A 19,263-nucleotide genomic window follows, 5' to 3' on the forward strand; every position below is an offset into this window, starting at 1 on the left:
CAAAACATTTTAAGGGACAGCCGACGTTTTCACCACTTCTTTACTGACATCATTGCACTTCTCATTGCAGTAAGGACAACGTGACGAGTGAAGCACTTTGTTTAATATCACAAACTTGAAAAGACAGAAAAATAAGCTGTTTCATGAATCTTGTTGGCTCCCTTTTGGCTTGGCACAGCCCCTGCACAGCAGTCTCCGAGCTAATATGAAGCTGGATATTATCAATCAATTAGAGTCAATAAACAGTTATGGAGGAACGCTGAGAGTTTGATACATCCCCACATCTTTTGACTCACCTCATTAACCATATCATTACTTTGCGGCACACTTTCCAGTGTTTGAAGTGCTCTAAAAAGTCTCAGTCTCTGGCAAATGGAATTTATGAGACTGTTGTGACTGCTTGTGTATTTGTACTGCCTGTGAGTGTGTGCAAGTGTGTGTTTGAGACACATAACACTTAAGTTGCGAGGATAATTTCCGACTAGTTTGTCAAAATATTGTCACTTTTCTAGGAGAGTAATTGTTTGGTTGTGCATGACGGCTTGTTTATTAGTGGCTCATGGCTTTGTTTTAACACATGCTGCCACCCAGACCGATGGTGACAAAATGCTGTTTATTTCCTTAGCCATTATGAAACCAAACATTAGACGTCACGATAACACACAGCGCTAACAGTAGTGTTTCTGGATAATAACCCTTACTCTCTGCGTTCTTGACTCACTATGAATGAAAACAGAATTATAGACCATTGAGTGCACGCATCATAAAGTGATTGACTTGTTTTCCAAGGCGTTTATTGAGTGCATTTTAGTACAATAGTTTTCAGAAAGTTACAGCTTACAAACTCTTGACACGTACTTGTCACAATTTACAAGTGGTAGCTATACAGAGACAAAAAAATAATAATTGTTCACGCTCTTAAACAATGTACCTGTGCACACATAAATGTCTGTACACAAATGTGCCTGTTACTCACAAACAAACACATACGTTCACTCTCTCTCTCACACACAAATAAACAAACTATGACATTTTCACACTCATATTCAGCTCCACCATCCAGTGTGTACCTATAGGGGGAGGTTGTGACTGGTCTCCTGGAAAGGTCCCATTTCACCTGTTCTTCCTGCTTACTGGCTGACCGAAGCAATTGCAAGTGTTCAGGGTGTGTGTGTAAAGTGTGTACATGAAGTGTATGTGTGTACTGTTTTTGTATGTGTGTATATCTTTGAGTCCCCAGTTTGAAACAGAGGGAAAAAAAGAATGTTTTTTTTAATACGTTTTGGAGGGTGTTGAGTCAGATTGTTTTCAGGTGAACACAGCCTCTACTGCTCTATCCTATACCGTAAATGACAGGCATGAAATCCACTACTAAAAGGATCATTGGTCCCTCCTTCGACAGTTACAGCACCATGAAACGTTTAACAAGCTCTGTTCCTGTGTTTTGTATCAGTCTGTGATGAATGGCATCCATGTGAAACGACTCAGAGAGGGATGGTGACCCGCCCTTTACATTTATCATATTGGAGTGTCATTACTGTCACGTATTTAGAAAGACAAACAGAGCAAATGGAGAATTACACTGTTGCATAATGAATACATTCTATCGTCCCATTCACAGGCTCTTGGGTTGAAAAGCAAACACACGAGACTGAGCTGAATAGAGGACTAATGCATTCAAATTGAATCATTGGCTTCAGCTAAAGGGATTTCTGCCAATCTCAAGAAGCATATGATCATATTCAGAAATAGTTGGTAAATCAACGGCTTGCACTATTGAAAGGAGAAAGCAATGGATTTTGCCCATTAGGCAAACTAGCAGCTTGATTACAGTATTTTCCTTTACCAAACTAAACAAAGAAATCAACATAATACAAGGACAAAGATGTTGCCACATAAACCATACTGCAAGATGAAAGGAACTGATTTACTTCAATGAGCTAACTTTCTGACTTTCATCTACCAACCTATCTTTATGCCATCCCCTCCCTCCTGCACACTGACTCATCCCCCTATCTCCCATATACACACACTCTGGGTTCTGCACACTTTCCCTTCATTAAGCATCAGGCTGGAAAACAGATGTGGGTATAACATAATTGAGGGTTACTAAGTGTGTGTGTGTTAGTTTTTTGTTGTTCCCATCAGTCTTCCTCCCCGCTGGCTGATCAGATGCCTTTCAGAAGGGGGTCTCAGCAGGTGTTTGCATCCCTGCCTGGGCCCACTGGAGCATGGAGCTAACCATTTCTCAGGACAGAGCAGTCATGGCCCAGCCCTGCCCATTCTGGCCCAGGACAGCTTGGTTACACCCAGGATAAACAAGCTGGAGTTGTGCCAGCTAGGGGGTGTAGACAGGCAGAGAGGGCAGGACAGACAGAGGGAGAAGGAGGGGGAGCAAGATGACTTGAGGGTGGTGAGTATACTTAATAATCTGCTAATGGGCCTGCCATCAATTTCTAATTTTGGGACCAAGGTGGTTAGAACCATATTCATTCATGTCTCTTCAAATAGGGCCAAAAGGGATTTCAGCAGGGTCTCAGCTAATGCAGATACGTGACACTACAATATCTCATGATAATTGTCTGCCATGGCTGGATGTCAAAGGAATATTACCACAGGAGCCTTCAGGTCAGTTTGCTTTCACTACTAAAGGCAAGTGTTGTTATTGCTAACACTTGATTTATAAAACATGGCAAAAACTCCCCAAAGCCTGCAGAAAGCAAGCTTCAAGGGAAACAAACCTCTACTACTCATCGCCAAGGTTTCCTGACACTGTCTCATTGCACCGACCAATCCCACTGCAATCATACAAGACCATCAACAGCCTTAAAAAAGAGAAATCATCCTTGTGCACTACCCAGAGCTATGCTGGAAATATATTCCAAAAATACTGCTGTGTAATTCCAAAGACAACCATCCCTCATCCCCTGGGAACAATGTAGACATCTTGCAATCAGATACTACCAAAGAGTGATTTTTCATACACCAGTTCCTGCAGCCAAGACTTATGGAGAGATATATGAAACTCTCTGTGGCACAACAGCGTTTGTGCTCAACCTGCCTACCCATATGGCAGCAGCATATAGTGAGAATGCATAGATTTACTCAGCAGCGTACTTGCAGCAGTGTATGGGAGGCTTTGCTACACTGTGCCCGTGTGGGCTGTTTAAGCCTGTGTGTTCACAGGAATGGCATCAGGCGTCTGTTGGCAAACCTCAGCCCAGATGCTCATTTTACTGTGAAGAGAAGTGATGCTCTTTCACTCCAATTTCCAGTTCTATGATTAGCTCTCTTATGCATTTCAAACTTGCAATGAATGTTGCCTTGACCAAGATATCTGCAGCACCCATGACAAGGACTAACTGGATTTGCCTGAAATAAAATCTACCAGAAACGGAGCAATTTGATGTTAAGAAGTGTTTTTTCCTGTGTGATTAGTGGGTATTTACCATGGATCTGGGTCGGCCAAGGCGTAGGTTTGGTTTCCCCTCCCCTCTGGATGGGGCTGAACACTCCCAACACAAACATCAACAACAGAACAAAAAGAAATAAAAACATAAAACATATCTGTACAAGTAAGTGCTCACCAGCAAGAGACAGCATGTGTACACCCACATTAAACATGATCTCCAATAAATGGATATTTTGTAAATGATTTTAAATCCTACAGAATGTTTCATATTGATCTACAATACCAATTATTTGCCCACAGTTCCTTTAGTGTTTTTCTTCAGGCTAAGATTGAGTCCGGATGGCCGTACAAGCCAGTGTCTGTTGTTCGGTCATCGTAAAGGAACCAGGGCACCGTAGGGAATCTACACATTGCATGTGTCTATCACAATCTAGTCAACAAGCATGTCTTTGCCAAAAATGCAAGCAGAGAGACCTGTACATACATATTCATACATATCACCTTCAATATGAAGGTTTATTATGAAAGATATAATCATATTTAGCAAGAGATAAACATATTTATATTCTCTGAATCTGGGTGGGGCTGGTTGAGAAGTCCTTTGGCAGGCCTTCCACCCAGGAATCCACAGGTAGTGTTAAAGTTAAAATACGAGTGAGCGGCATCTTGCTATAGTGATAAAAAAAACTAAAACGATCAAACAGATGGTAAAAGACAAAAATGTAACTGGCTCTTAATGTTCACCAGTCCATTTACGATACAATTTTCAAATTCCTCAAACGAGCAAAGGATGATGTGAAAGTTGGAAATGGCGCTCCACTGTACATCCCTGTATTCTTCTCCCTCTAATTATTCGTACTGGTAATTGCTTTTTCTTCTTGGACTGATTTCTGGCCAGGTCAAGGCATCTTCATCGAACACATTGACGACGGTAAAATCACAGTTCACACGTTGTTTCTAAATGGCTCACACTTCTCTTTACAATTTGAACATCTTCTAGTCCAGATAATATAGAAGTACAATATCACTCATTTTACCATATGGTCTGAAATTGTGAGAGATTCCACGTGGCGATGTCGGGTGGTTGGAGTTATTTTGGTTTACAATGATATGCATGGCAGTCCATAACCGCAGCATGTCTTCCATTCATCGATAAATGGAGAAACAGTTACAAGTCTTGACCCTGAACTCCTGGTGTGGATTACATGAAGGGTGATAGCTGTTAACCATGTGGTGGTGAGGACCCTGGTCTCCTGTTGTCACGTTAGTGGATTAGATTAAGACAATAGTCTCGACTCTGGCGCGTTCCGATGGATCGGGGGTCATTCGAGGGCTGCCATTGCTGTTGGTCCTACGAATGCTGCCCGCTCCATGGCACAGCGCCCTCTGTAGTCATGCCATAGTCGTGGGTGACTGGCTCATCTGCACCCTCATGATCTGGATATTACTGAGGATCTTCTTCTGATGGCCTGCCAGGGTCACTCCTATTCTCAGCAAGTCCCTAGAGAAAAAGAGGCAGAGAGAAAGAACATTGAAAAGCAATAGATGATAGGCTTTCCATCATGTTGAAGATGGAATTTGAGTATGAAGGGATTACAAATGGCTATCATTTTCTGGTGCATTTACAATCCTTACATTGCTGTATGATGAAAGGGCAATTTCAGGGTGCAAAGCTAGTGGCAACACACATTTACAAAATTAATTATATCACTTGAGAAAATAATACATGTTGCTTTGCATTGCAAATAGAATATATAAATGTCACCAAGCCTGGAGCATACATATTTCATATAAAATAAATGTTTGAATGATTTCACATTTTCACGAACATTTGCAGATCAAGCAACATTGCTCATTAAAATAAATGAACTGCAATATTTGTGTCAATTTGTATCACAAGCTACAGGAAATGCTGTCATGACCCACTCTAAAATATTCCACATCAATAACAGAAAATAAATACGCTCCACCAAATATGCATCAAAAGGTTTAACATACTTTTCCATTTTAGAAAATTGTGCAAATAAAATTAATTATTTTGTAGATAGCACTTATAATATTGGAAGAGCATGGATGGAATTATTTTTACCACAGTGACTCTGTTATTCTCTGTTATATTTGTATGCATTACCAAGCACAGGCTTTAATTCAATGCTATCATTTAAAGACTTGACTCACTGGGCGTATTCATGTTAAAAATAAATGCACTTGAAGATGAGTTAATTTATTCAAGTGTGTCAATCTAAGTGCCATATGGCTTTGAATCTGTTTGCAGACGGGCAGGTGAACTCACTCTGAGGTCATTTGAGCCACCAGCTGCAGGGAGGTAAAGCCTGAGTTGAGGAAGTTGTCTCTGTACTGGCTCATCTTAATGGCACTGAGCCAGTCCTCTACTGAGCTGAAGGTGTTGAAGTCAGGTATGGATCTGTCCAGCAGTGGCTGCGAAGGCCTGGAAGAGGGAGAGGAAAGGAGGGGGGGGAAGGTAAGAGCAAGCAAGTCTAGAGCAAGGCTTTGATGAAATATTAAGCTGAGAAAAAAGAAGGAGAGAAACTGTTGTTATGGCGTTTGCGTTGGTGTGTGTGCGAGGATGCGAGACGGAGAAGGCAAAAGTGTGTCCGTATCTGTGTACTGTGCGAATATTGGCTTTGGAAAGTGTTTCTGACCCTTGATTTTTTATGAAACACATTTAGGTGTTATACTTTACACTATATCTATCTACCTACCTATCCAACTATTCAACTTTTATAAAAGCACACAAAGAGTCTATAGTACCATTAGAGAAAACCATTACTCCTTGGCCTTCATGCCAAGTGCTTTAACTCGCAAAAATAAAGCCACCACTCATAACCTGGCCAATACTATCACTTATAGAAAGCATGCTATTGTGATATTTCTCACTGTGAGACATTAAGAAACCGGACACAAGTAAAGAACTGTGAATAGGGCTAAATACAAAAGGGACCTCGAGGGAAAAACATGCTCCATTGCACATCCTCAAACTCACAAAAGGCCAAAAGTCCCCCTTTCAACATGGCAGCAGCACAAAGCATGCAGCCAAAACAAGTGGCTCCGGGACAAGTCTCTGAATGACCCTCAGTGGCCCAACCAAAGCCTGGAAATTGGAACGGAAAATCTTTGAAGAAACCTGAAGCTCACAGTTCACAGAAAGTCCATAGAGACTCTGGCCACGTTTGAGAGGATGTTCGAGAAAGGGTGGAAAAAAGGCCTAAAACAAGGTCTGAGTAAGATTAAAAAAAGGTCAATGGTACCTCTACAAAATAACCCGTAAAGCTTTATGAATTTGTATGTAGATGATGTTTCTATATATTTGAAGGTGTCTAAGGACATGTGTTGGCTCTATACATATACATATGGGGTAACAATTTCGAAAACCAATATGCAACTGTGGATGGCTGAGATTTGTAAGCAACAGAAAAAACAAGATCTGGGGATGAAAAGTTCAGGGTTGATGCAATCAACCGTAATACATCCATGTTTATTTTATGAGAGGATAAAAGTAAGCATGTGCATGCTGGATAGTTTGTAGAGACAGCAAGTGTAAATACTGTGTGTATAAACAGATGAAAGGCATATTTGCTTCAGCTTAATATCCACTTCAGGGTGAACGTGTATATCATGGGCTGTGAAAAAAGGTGCTTTTACTCACACTGCAGGGATGTTGGCTACAGCTTTGAGGCTGGTGGGGTTACGGATCATCTTGTCCAGGGTGCTGACGATGTCGGCGAAGCGGGGTCGTACGTTACGGTCCTTCTGCCAACAGTCCAGCATCAACTGGTGCAGAGCACTGGGGCAGTCCATAGGGGGTGGAAGACGGTAGTCCTGTTCAATTGCGTTAATCACCTTGGGGGAAAAAGGGTGGGAAGGTAAGCTCAGGTGATATTATAAATCAGACTTCATAGAGTAATTACAAGACATTTCTGTCAGTTACAAAGTCTTTCTTCCAGCCGACTGGTTGTCAATAATATACTTCTTAAAACAGTTAAATACTCATTTGAGTTTGCAATGACTAATGACAGTAAGCACATCCATTACATTACATTACATTGCATTCAGCTGACGCTTTTATCCAAAGCGACTTACAATAAGTGCGTTCGACCAACAAAATACAAATTGAAGAAAACAGAATCATATAAGTACATCAGGCTTCATAGAGCAAAAACATTTCAAGTGCTACTCAACTGGCTTTAGATAAGCCAGCCCTTTATTAGTATATAAGTGCTTTGTTAATAGTTCTATCGCTTGAAGTGGAGTCGAAAGAGATGAGTTTTCAGTTTGTGCCGGAAGGTGTGTAAGCTATCTGCTGTCCTGATTTCAATGGGGAGGTCATTCCACCATTTAGGAGTCAGGACAGCAAACCCACGTGTTTTTGCTGATGGGAACTTGGGTCCCCCTCGCAGTGAGGGTGCAGCGAGCCGTTTGGTTGATGCAGAGCGGAGTGCACGTGCTGGGGTGTACGGTTTAACCATGTCCTGGATGTATGAAGGGCCAGATCCATTCGCAGCATGGTAAGCAAGTACCATTGTCTTGAAGTGGATTCTAGCAGTCATCCACTGTGTTATCCTTACACGCTCATCCCTGCCTCAACAACATCCCCGCCCTGCCCCATACAGTCACTCTCCCTCTGGTCACTTGTGACAGTTAGCATGCAGGCTGATGTGCCCTTCCTCTTGACTTCAGCCAATCACATGCCACTCCTGGAGGACATAGCAAGGAGCGAGATGGAAAGCAGTGGCAGTGTCACTGTAGGAGGAAGTCTCTGGTGAGTGGGCAGATTGCATATTATTAACACTGCGAAGCACAGCCACTTGACACACGTCTCTTAAAGGCTTCCCGGGCTATCCTGGACTTGTTATAGTGGAGCTACGACTGAAAGTTTCTGAGGGTAGAGTGAAGTGTTTCTTGAGAGTTCAACAAAGGTCGATCAAATTTGGAGACTGGAGGCAGAAATGGAGTGCCTACAATTGAATGACCACCCCTTACCCACCACCCTCTGTTTGTAAGCTATAATATATGGGTTGTAAAAAGTATACAAACAACCAAGTCAAGTACAAAAATGCTTAATATGCAGCTATAAAGCCACTTTCAAGATACTACAAACACTAAAGATTGCCAGATTGCTGCATTGCACATTGATGGACCTAGCTTTCACCCATATCCATATATCCATACTGTTTGTAGATGTAATCTTTTCTGAAAAATGCATAGTTGCAAGATACAGTAAGGGTCTGGTGTGAAATCAAGTGTAAAAGATACTATCATTAAAAATTAGAGGCTGCTCTGCAGGTTGCCAACTCCACCCTGGAGTTGATGAGTGCAACTCAGCACAATCTTGACAAATGGTGCATATGGAGTGTGTTGCAAGTGGTTGTGTTTGTGTGTGTGTGTGTGTGTGTGTGTGTGTGTGTGTGTGTGTGTGTGTGTGTGTGTGTGTGTGTGTGTGTGTGTGTGTGTGTGTGTGTGTGTGTGTGTGTGTGTGTGTGTGTGTGTGTGTGTGGGTGTGTGTGTGTGTGTGTGTGTGTGTGTGTGTGTGTGTGGAATGAGCAGCCGGACACGCTGAGCAGTGCCAGTCCTCTTCTCTGCATTAGTCCCACCGGGCAGTGTTTGCTGCTGGCCCACTGAGGCAACATCTGCTGGGTTGGACGGTCCTTGTGGAGCGGGGTCCATAGAGGCCTGATGGTTGGCTAGCTGTCTCAATAAGGGAGCTTAGGGAGAGAGACCTCATAGTATGGGAACACATCCAATGGTTTTGTGTGTTTGTGTTGGTGCCTGTGTGATGGTGGGAGTCTGTGCGTGGACCTTATCCAAACGGATGTGGGGAACAAAGCAGAGCTCTCAGCAATCATTCATTGCTCTCAAAAGCTGGCCAGGAAGGAAAAGAGGATAGTGTGAAACTGTGTCCATAATAAGTCTGCTTTCAAAGTCAGAGTCAAGGACATCTTCAATGATGATGCTATGAGATGGGAGCTGATAAAATATGTGTGATTTATCACAGCTTCCTCTCTTATGAGTTATCCTTGATTGCTTATCTATGGGGTGAAAAGGCAATATAACCACATCTGTACGGAAATGGCCATCCTTTTAATGAGGCAGTTTATCCAGATTTAGAATTGTTTTTTTTTTACGGCATGGAAGTTTAGAAAAGGGATAACGCTCATTTAGATGTCCCATTTATGATCTTTCTTAAGGATCCCTTGAAATAAACACTTACAAATTATTGGAAAAAAGGTGCATCTTCTGTAGTGACGCCTTGCTGTAAAGTGGTCAACACATGTTAAAAAGTCAACACATTCATTTGATGAAAACACATTGGTCTGTGTGATTTAACCCGCCTTTACTGTATCTCCATAACTAACTGAGTTATCAATTATTATGTAATGTTGCAATCCAACACCCTGTTTCAAAAGGGGATTACAGAATATCTATAGTGTCTAATGAATATTATAAATATAACACTTACATCCTGATTGGACATGTCCCAGTAAGGCCTCTCTCCAAATGACATCACTTCCCACATGACGATGCCGTAGCTCCACACGTCACTGGCTGAGGTGAACTTTCTGTAAGCGATGGCCTCTGGTGCTGTCCACCTCACTGGGATCTTCCCACCCTAAGAACAGGAGAAACAAAAGGAGCAAAAGATTAAATGAAAGAGTTCCCAAACATTTTACTGTCAACATAATTTTCAGTTGTAACACAATAACCCCCTAACACAACTGTGACTGCTTCAGCTCTCCTAACTCCTTATCCCCCCTTATCCATCCAGCGTCAATCCTCCATGAGCCAACAGTGGCTCCCAATAGTGTTTGCCCTTCACACATCGACCAACATCACATTTAGCGTCTCCTCTCCCACAGCTGTGTTTGAATGAAGGAAGATAGGCCGGGGCTTCGGCTCGTACATCGAGCGTGTCTGCCTGTAATTGGACTACCTGGCCCTCAGACATGCCACGTGCCCTGCTGACTGAAATTGACAGCTGCTGGTTTAAAATTCTGCACACACATATTCACAGTCACAGTCATAGATGATTGTGCGGGCCTACCGACGCACACAAATGAGCACAAACCCAACAGCACCTGCCTTTATATCTGAGTCAAGCTCGCCACTGGTTTAATAATGCCAATTAGCTCAACTTGAGCATGTGCAGATAAGCTGCTGTTTGAAACAAACCCAAACCCAGAGGGCAACCTACACAGACCACCCTGTTCCCTCCTCGCTCTCTGAGAAGGGAGGAGGGGGGGGAGTAGAGAAAGAGACAGGGAGGGAAATTATAAATTAGTGAGGAGAATGAGAGACAGAAAATGCTTCCTTTGCAGTGTTTCCATACCCCAGGCCTTTTAAAATGTTCGAGAGGAATAATCATAAACAGGTTACCTTGGTGTGTGTTCCTGTATGTGTGCATCTGTATACACTTGTGTAAGTGTAAGCATCTTTGGGTTCAAGAAAAGTGCTATAAAAATCAAATGTATTATTATTAAGTGTTACAGGTCAGTGTTGCGTAGTACTGCAGAAGTGCAGAGGCTGAGCTCATTAATGAACACCTCCTTAGGATTTGACCTTAGAGAGGTTGCTGACTCTGAAAAGAGATTTAACATCTCACCCTGAATGGACACTGCTGTCAGGACACACTGCAAGACACGAAGGCAACACTCAGTTCTCACTGAGCTCTCACCAGCCAGCGGAGAATAACTTAGGAGGAATTAGGCGCTGGTGTGGTTGTGTGAGTGTGTGACAGACAGAGAAAGCAAGAGAACAAAAAAGAAAAGCGAGCAGGCAGAGATCAATAGTAGAATAATAAAGGATCTCTAATCCCCGACGACTTCAATGCCTTTCTCATATCTCAGACTAGTTCACATCTGAATTGTTTCATCTAAACCAAGACCCCAGGACACTTTCTTTTGCCCTTTTCTTTTGTCCTAGGGCATGGAAGTTACACAGAAATCTTCCCTTAGAAAAAATGAATGGGCCATTCCCCTTCTTCATCGGTTACTCTGTCATAGGCAATGTTTCACGTCAATCAGTTGGTTTGAACGAACATACAGAACATGAAAAACAGAGACATAAATGCATAATTGCATGAAAAAATTGCGGCTTCAAGCAAAACGATATTTCAGCCTGTGTTTATCATTACATAGCTTACTCCCTCCCTCGCTCAGTACATCTAATCTCCTGCCCCAGGATTCTGTTGGGGATATGAGCTGAGTGTCGCTGGAATGGCCTGAGCAAAAATTCATGCTTCACAAGAAGCTCCCTGTGCGCCTCCAATGAGACAGACTTTAGTAATAACATTTCCAAGGCGGAGTGAGTCAGAGGCAGCTATGCAAACTCTTAGTAATTACTGCTGTGGGCCAGTGATAGCTCTGCCAAAATTCTGCTTTAATAACATAAAGTACTAAACAGCTCATGCGTATAGGGAAGAAGGCAAACATTTTTTTTTTTAAAGCATTGGAGTGTTAATACCAAAGGGAATGTGTTCGGGGTAGTAGAAGTGGTGATGGGAATTAAAACAGACGTAATGTCAACACAAAAGTGGGAGAGCTTTGTGAAGCCTTGAAGCATGAGGAGAGCTCTTTGGATATGGTATATTGTGCTGGCTACTGAAAAAGGAACAAGCTGTTTTCTGTGTGCCTTGAAGTGAAATATCACCCTTCAAACAGAATGTACACACTCCTATTATCTTGGACAGTTAACTCTTTGTATAAAATGTGTGTGGATGAGCCAGAATGAAGCACATCCACTGCAGCTGCAAAACTACCATAGTCCCATAAGAGGAGTCATCTTTAATGATATCAAGTGGTACTTTGCAAAAATCCCTTGGTAATAGGGTGGTAAAGTGGGTGTCATACGGTGCCGGATTCTCCAGAGACATCAGATGGGTATATTTTCTGGTTGATAAATGTTGGCACAGTGAAGGAAAATACTAGTGTCCAAGAGAGGGGGAAAACCGAAACTACATTTGCCCTCAAGATACCTTTCAACTTCATCGGTCGATGTGATTGCTCGTATATCCCATAATTGAAGTCGTTTTAAAATTGTGCCAGTTTTTAATGTTTTATAATAGTTTCTCTATCTCATTCTGCATATTGAATGGTTAATGTGCCATTTCATTTGTGTTTTACGACCGCTGTATTTGTCTGTATTGTTTTGTGTTCATTTGTTGTAACATTGTTTATGCTGCCCTCTTGGCCAGGTCGCTCTTGAAAAATATATTTTAATCTCAATGAGACTTTCACCTGGTTAAATAAAGTATATATATATACTGTATATATACACCCGTGACCTTACCACCTTTTGCTGTCAAAATACATTTTCAAAACTTGGTGTTTTAAGCTATTCTCAACAAGTTTCCCTATCAGGCATGTGAAAAACAAACCAGCCACATGTGCACAAAGAACACCCATCTTGAATACTCTGAGCAGTCTAAGAGGCGTGCTGTCAACCTAATGTCACAGAATGAGATTACAGTACTGGTTCCACCTGGTCGTGGGCACCTGTGACAGGTGCTGGCCAGTCGTGACAGCTAGCCGCACATCTGGAGTGCGGATGTAACATAGATATGATGGGACTGTCAGGTTAAGAGGTATCACGGGTGAGAGGAGTGTGTTCCTGTGACAGCCAGGTCTGAAAAGATGAAGGATAAACATGTGGTGGTAATGTGTGTACTTACTTGTGTCTGTTATGTTCCCCTGGTGCCAATAATTTGTGAGTATGTGTGTGTAGACAGTGATACACATAGCTAGGATATGAAACACCTGTCATGTCCTTACAGTGGCTCGAGCTATCCATCCACCAATGTGCCAGATACCCTTATGTAGACTGTCAAATATACCTGTTGGAATACAATGAAAGTCATCTCTTACCTGCAGCCATGTCCCAGATAAACATGCTATAATTGAGAAGCAGAGTCTAGGGTTTCTGTCTTGTTTTTGCTCAGCGTTTGTACTTCGCAGAAGCTATTTAGCGACTCCAAATAAACTTTCGCTTCATCTGGAAGACAAATATGTAGATCTCCCTTTCCCTGTCTTCCTTTCTCTCCCGTTCCCTCTTTTCCTTTTCTCCTCCAACTTCAGTTATCCATTTCCAAACAATGCTCTCTCAAATGGACTTGAGCACATTTACTTAGGCTGGGGAGAGTGCTCCATCAACATCCTTTTAATGAAATCCTGAGAGCAACGATCTGCCCTGGATGTCTGCCCAAATAGAATGTGAAAGAGAGTGAGAGAGAGGGATGGAAAGAAGCCGGGAAAGGGAGAGTGATCTGGAGATCGGGAAGAAATAGAACAAGAAAAAAAAAGAAAGAGGGTGGGGCGGGTTGGTGAGAGAGCTGCTGGTTTCTCAGACACCCATGGGAATGTCTGGTAGACACAGGTCTTTCACCGTATACACAATGGAGTCATGCAATACTCGAGGAAAGCATTTGTCAAAACTACATTTTGAGTTTGAAAGATCCCAAACAGTCTCACAGTGAGGCTTTTTGTTTTTAGATTTGACTAACAAACACACTCAGAAAACGCTCTATAGAGTGTGGGAAAATAACTGAAGAAAATGAAAAACATACCACGCACCCAGAACACCCATAATTGCTCTCCTTCTGAAAATAATGAAATTCTGATCAAGATTAAAATACATATGCGTCATATCGCCCAGGAACCTTCTGTCTGTAGCATTATGATCCTGTTCCAAAAATAATGTCAGGTTACAGTATAAATTACAGAACAATACGGCAAGAGAGAAACAGATATTCTTCTGTAATATTAATAACTGTCATGTATACTTAATTATTTAGAAAGTGAGCTTATAACGAAAAATAAGGTTATTATGTAATTCACCAGTGCACTACTCTACTTCTGAATAACTTTATAATATATACAGTGACAATGCTTAGTATTTTATTAGGGTATAATACTCATTCAGCAGAGGAAAGCTGAGAAATATGCATCTAGAGTGAATTCAAGGATTATTATTTTTTTTTAAATGAGAGAATTTGGAATCGTGCACATTACATTACATTGCATTTAGCTGACGCTTTTATCCAAAGCGACTTACAATAAGTACATTCGACCAGGAAGACACAACCTTGAAGAAACAGAATCATATAAGTACATCAGGTTTCATAGAGCCAAACATTTCAAGTGCTACTCAACTGGCTTTAGGTAAGCCAGTCCTTTATTAGTATAAAAGTGCTTCGTTAATAGTTCTAACGCTCGAAGTGGAGTCGAAAGAGATGAGTTTTCAGTTTGCGCCGGAAGATGTGCAAGCTATCTGCCGTCCTGATGTCAATGGGGAGCTCATTCCACCATCTTGGAGCCAGGACAGCAAACCCACGTGTTTTCGCCGATGGGAACTTGGGTCCCCCTCGCAGCGAGGGCGCAACGAGTCGTTTGGCTGATGCAGAGCGTAGTGCACGCGCTGGGGTGTACGGTTTAACTATGTCCTGGATGTAGGAAGGGCCAGATCCATTCGCAGCATGGTAAGCAAGTACCAGTGTCTTGAAGTGGATTCTAGCAGTTACCGGAAGCCAGTGAAGGGAGCGGAGGAGCGGAGTGGTGTGGGAGAATTTAGGAAGGTTGAAGACCAGACGAGCCGCTGCATTCTGGATGAGCTGCAGAGGTCGGATGGCACATGCAGGTAGACCAGCCAGGAGGGAGTTGCAGTAGTCTAGGCGTGAGATGACGAGAGCCTGGACCAGAACCTGAGTCGCTTTCTGAGTCAGCTGGGGACGTATCTTCCTGATGTTGTAAAGCGTGTATCTACAGCAACGGGTTGTAGCAGCGATGTTTGCAGTGAAGCACAGGTTGTTATCTAGGGTCACACCCAGATTCCTTGCAGTCTGAGTCGGGGAAACAACAGAGGTGCCGATGTTGATTGTTAGGTCAAGAGTGGGACAATCTTTTCCCGGGAGGAAGAGCAGCTCAGTCTTGTCAAGGTTGAGCTTGAGGTGGTGAGCAGACATCCACTGAGAGATGTCAGCTAGACAAGCAGAGATGCGTGCAACGACCTGGGTCTCTGAGCGGGGAAAGGACAGAATTAATTGGGTGTCATCAGCGTAGCAGTGGTAAGAAAAACCATGCGGGCTAATGACTGATTCGAGCGAGTTTGTGTACAGGGAGAAGAGGAGGGGACCAAGAACAGAGCCCTGAGGGACCCCCGTAGTTAATTGACAAGGGTCGGACTCAGACCCTCTCCAAGTCACCCTGTAGGTACGGTCTTTCAGGTATGAGGTGAGGAGGGAAAGTGCAGAGCCTGAAACTCCAAGTTTTTGGAGAGTGCGAAGGAGGATCTGATGATTCACCGTGTCGAATGCAGCAGACAGGTCCAACAGGATGATGACAGAGGAGAGGGATGCAGTTTTGGCAGTGTGCAGTTCCTCCGTGACAGCAATGAGAGCAGTTTCTGTGGAGTGACCTGCCTTGAAACCAGACTGGTGTGGATCCAGAAGGTTGTTCTGATTGAGATAACAGGAGAGTTGTTTAAAGACAGCGCGTTCAAGTGATTTAGACAGGAACGGGAGGAGAGAAACAGGCCTGTAGTTTATAACATCAGACGGGTTGAGAGTGGGTTTCTTTAGGAGAGGGTTTACTCTTGCCTCCTTGAGACTGTTTGGAAAGTGACCAGAAGTTAGAGAAGTGTTGATGTAATGGGTGAGAAACGGTAGAATATCAGGAGCGATAGTCTGAAGGAGGTTTGAAGGGATAGGGTCCAGAGGACAGGTGGTAGGGCGGGCAGAGGTAATGAGGGTAAGAACCTCACTTGGAGAGAGAGGGGAAAAGGAGGTAAGTGTGTTGGTGGAAGGAGGGTCTGGTGACCCAGCGGTGAGTAAAGGTGAGTCAGAAAAAGAAGAGCGAATATCATCAACCTTTTTTTCAAAGTGGGTAACAAAGTCGCTTGACAGAAGTGAGGAGGGGGGAGGAGCTTTTGGAGGGTCCAAGAGGGTGGAGAAGATGGAAAATAGTTGTTTAGGATTGGAATAGGAAGATTGGATCTTATCTTGAAAGAAAGTGCTTTTTGCCTGAGAGATCGAAGCAGAGAAAGAGGAGAGGAGAGCCTGATAGGTTAGGAGGTCGTCACGGTGTTTGGATTTCCACCATTTCCGCTCTGCTGCCCTAAGGACGGTTCTATTAGCACGCAGTGCATCATTTAGCCAGGGAGCAGGAGGGGACTGACGAGCCTGCCGAGATGTGAGAGGACAGAGCGAGTCCAGAGTGGATGAGAGAGTAGAGAGGAGAGTTTCTGCAGCAGAGTTTGGAGGCAGGAGATGGAACGAATCAGAGGAAGGGAGGGCTGAGAGCACCGACGAGGCAAAGCTAGAGGGGGAGAGGGAGCGAAGGTTACGGCGGACAAGTGCAGGATGAGAAGAGATTAGTTTGTTATGTTTGGAAAGGGATAGAGAGAATGAAATGAAGAAGTGATCGGATGTGTGGAGCGGGTTTACAGAGAGGTTAGAAGTAGCGCAGTTCCTTGAGAATATGAGATCAAGGACATTGCCAGCTTTATGAGTCGGTGGGGATGGAGACAGTGAGAAAGCAAAGGCGGTTAACAGAGATGTTAGTTCGTCTATCTTCCCCGTCTGGAGGTTGAAGTCTCCGAGAAGTACAGCGGGAGGGCCAGTTTCAGGGATGAGTGAGAGGAGATTATCTAATTCCTCCAAGAAGTCCCCCAAGGCGCCTGGTGGACGGTAGAGAACAACAATGGTTAACTGTATAGGATGGGTTACTGTGACGGCATGGAATTCAAAGGTGGAAGGAGTGAAGTTAGGTAGCTTGAAGAGGGAAAAGCTCCATTTGGGAGAGAGCAGGAGACCAGTGCCACCTCCTCTGCCAGTGGGTCTGGGTGTATGGGAGAAGGAATATGCAGTGGAGAGAGCTGCTGGGGTGGATGTGTTGGATGGAGTAATCCAGGTCTCAGTGAGAGCAAGGAAATCCAGAGACTGCAGGGAGGCGTAGCCAGAGATGAAGTCAGCCTTAGGAACAGCTGACTGGCAATTCCACAGGCCACCAGAAACTAGATGTTGGATCAAATACTCTAGAATTGGGACTGTGCATTCCCCAGCATCGTTAATGTCCTTATCAAACTGCAGTAACCCTTGAATAAGCATTGTGTTTTCATTACTTATGAGACCTGTGGCGAGCCGTCAGGGCCCTCTGGGCAAAATATTGTATTAGTTATATTTTTCACTAGTTTTACCAAAATAACTTGATTTAATTGTATTTAAAATAACATTTCCAAAGAAATAAATCCTTCGAATCTGCCTATTCAGTTTCTGTTGGAATGTGAAGGGTTAAATGAAAAAAGCTCCTTTGGCCGTCTCTGCGAGTTACTGCGAAGATAGGAGGTGATTGGTGGTCCAGCTATACATTCACAGAGGGCCAGCTAGGGTAACTCAACGAGAGAGTAATGTCAAATGACAGTACAATTGACCAATCATATCTTCCCTCTAAATGGGTGGGCTTTATTATCGCAGACTTTATGACAAGTTCCGCCTGCTGTGAAGTTTATGCATGTGTTATAATAACAACGGTTCAAGCAAGGCGGAAGTAGCTAATTAGCATAAGTTTGTTCATGATGGCTCACGTCAGTGATAGTGATGACATTGTTTCGAACATTCTAACCGAGTCATTTTCAAGATTGAGTTACAATGATGAATTAGAGTGGCAAAGGATCAGCTGCATGACCCCGGCATCAAGTGCTTCATCCAAAAGGACAGGAGGATGGACTTTGTGTTTAAGTCATTTTCAATGTGGGCCGCCGTGCCAACTTAATTCATTTTTAATTGTTACTTGGCTGTGGGTGTCTTGTCATGATATGTGTTAATATAAATCCGAATAATGGTCGAAGTCTTGACTGATGATATGAATTGATTGAAATCTCCAATATCAACAGTCAAGTCTTCGACCCTTATTCGGAGGGGAAATGCTACAGTAAGAGCTTGTTCCTCTTCGGGGGGTGCTAACACTTAAACACAAACTTTATCCTTTACTTTCTCCGTCTTTATATGTAGATATGACTTTTCTCCGTTAATCTCCGTCACATTGTTTCCATAGCAACAACAACTTCCTGTCAACAGCGTAAACTCGCCTTCAAAATAAAAGCATGTCCATACAAAATTACACTTAAGACATAACAACTGCAACTTTCGTTGCAGACAACTGCAACGAAAGTAACAAACACAATGCAATATCCTTTTCAATTTCAAAGAACACAAATTGGGTTATTTACAGGTGTTGTTTTGTATGGTAGAGGGTCGCTCATTTGCCCCTTTCACACCAACGCGTTTTCAGCTCCGGCTCGGAGCTGGAGCCTGAAAAGTACCGGTTTTTCCTGTTCACACCGCAGAGGCGTCGCCTCTTAGCTCCGGAATCCGGTTCACTTCCAGCTCCAAAAAATTGTCGGTCTAGAGGCAAGAGCTTCGGAGCTAAGAGGCGGCGTCACTTACGTCTCTCTTACGTCGAGGCGGGGGCAGGGGCAGGGGCATGGGCGGGATCAACCTCCTGAACAACAACAAAATACCTGCTTTTTTATCCAGTTTGTACACAACGATGGAAAACCTTTCGATGTGAGGGATTTCCACGCGGTTTGGATTTTATGAAGCAGGCACGTAAACTATGACGTCATGACACAGCAGCGGCAGCTCTGGGCGGTGTGAACAGAGCGGGAGCAGAAAAGGGAAACCGGAGCTGAACCAGTAAAGCTCCCGCTCGGAGCTAAAAAGGGAAAAGCGCTGGTGTGAAAGCCGCAATTGATGCGTTTTGCACCCCGGGCCGTTGTTTTGATATTCCACTGAAGTATACGCTGTGACGTAATAACTCTTTTTTCTTTTCTTTTTTTGGAGGGAA

The 19,263-nt window shown here is 43.3% G+C and overlaps 1 protein-coding gene across 3 annotated transcripts in view; it reads right to left on the reverse strand.

The window, feature by feature from the left end:
* Nucleotides 1-766: 766 nt before the first annotated feature.
* The window catches only part of LOC117552565 (ephrin type-B receptor 1-B), a 170,548-nt gene continuing 152,051 nt past the window's right edge, over nucleotides 767-19,263 (reverse strand). For all 3 annotated transcript variants that reach the window (XM_034226142.1, XM_034226141.1, XM_034226140.1), the window contains 4 exons: nucleotides 9,891-10,040; nucleotides 7,080-7,273; nucleotides 5,706-5,861; nucleotides 767-4,913 (listed from right to left, as the gene is read on the reverse strand). In XM_034226142.1, the coding sequence (XP_034082033.1) occupies nucleotides 4,805-4,913; nucleotides 5,706-5,861; nucleotides 7,080-7,273; nucleotides 9,891-10,040 (609 nt within the window). In that variant the 3' untranslated portion in view covers nucleotides 767-4,804. The remainder of the gene's footprint in view (nucleotides 4,914-5,705; nucleotides 5,862-7,079; nucleotides 7,274-9,890; nucleotides 10,041-19,263) is intronic.

The sequence above is a fragment of the Gymnodraco acuticeps genome, unplaced genomic scaffold, assembly GCF_902827175.1.
Source record: "Gymnodraco acuticeps unplaced genomic scaffold, fGymAcu1.1, whole genome shotgun sequence".
NCBI lineage: Eukaryota > Metazoa > Chordata > Actinopteri > Perciformes > Bathydraconidae > Gymnodraco > Gymnodraco acuticeps.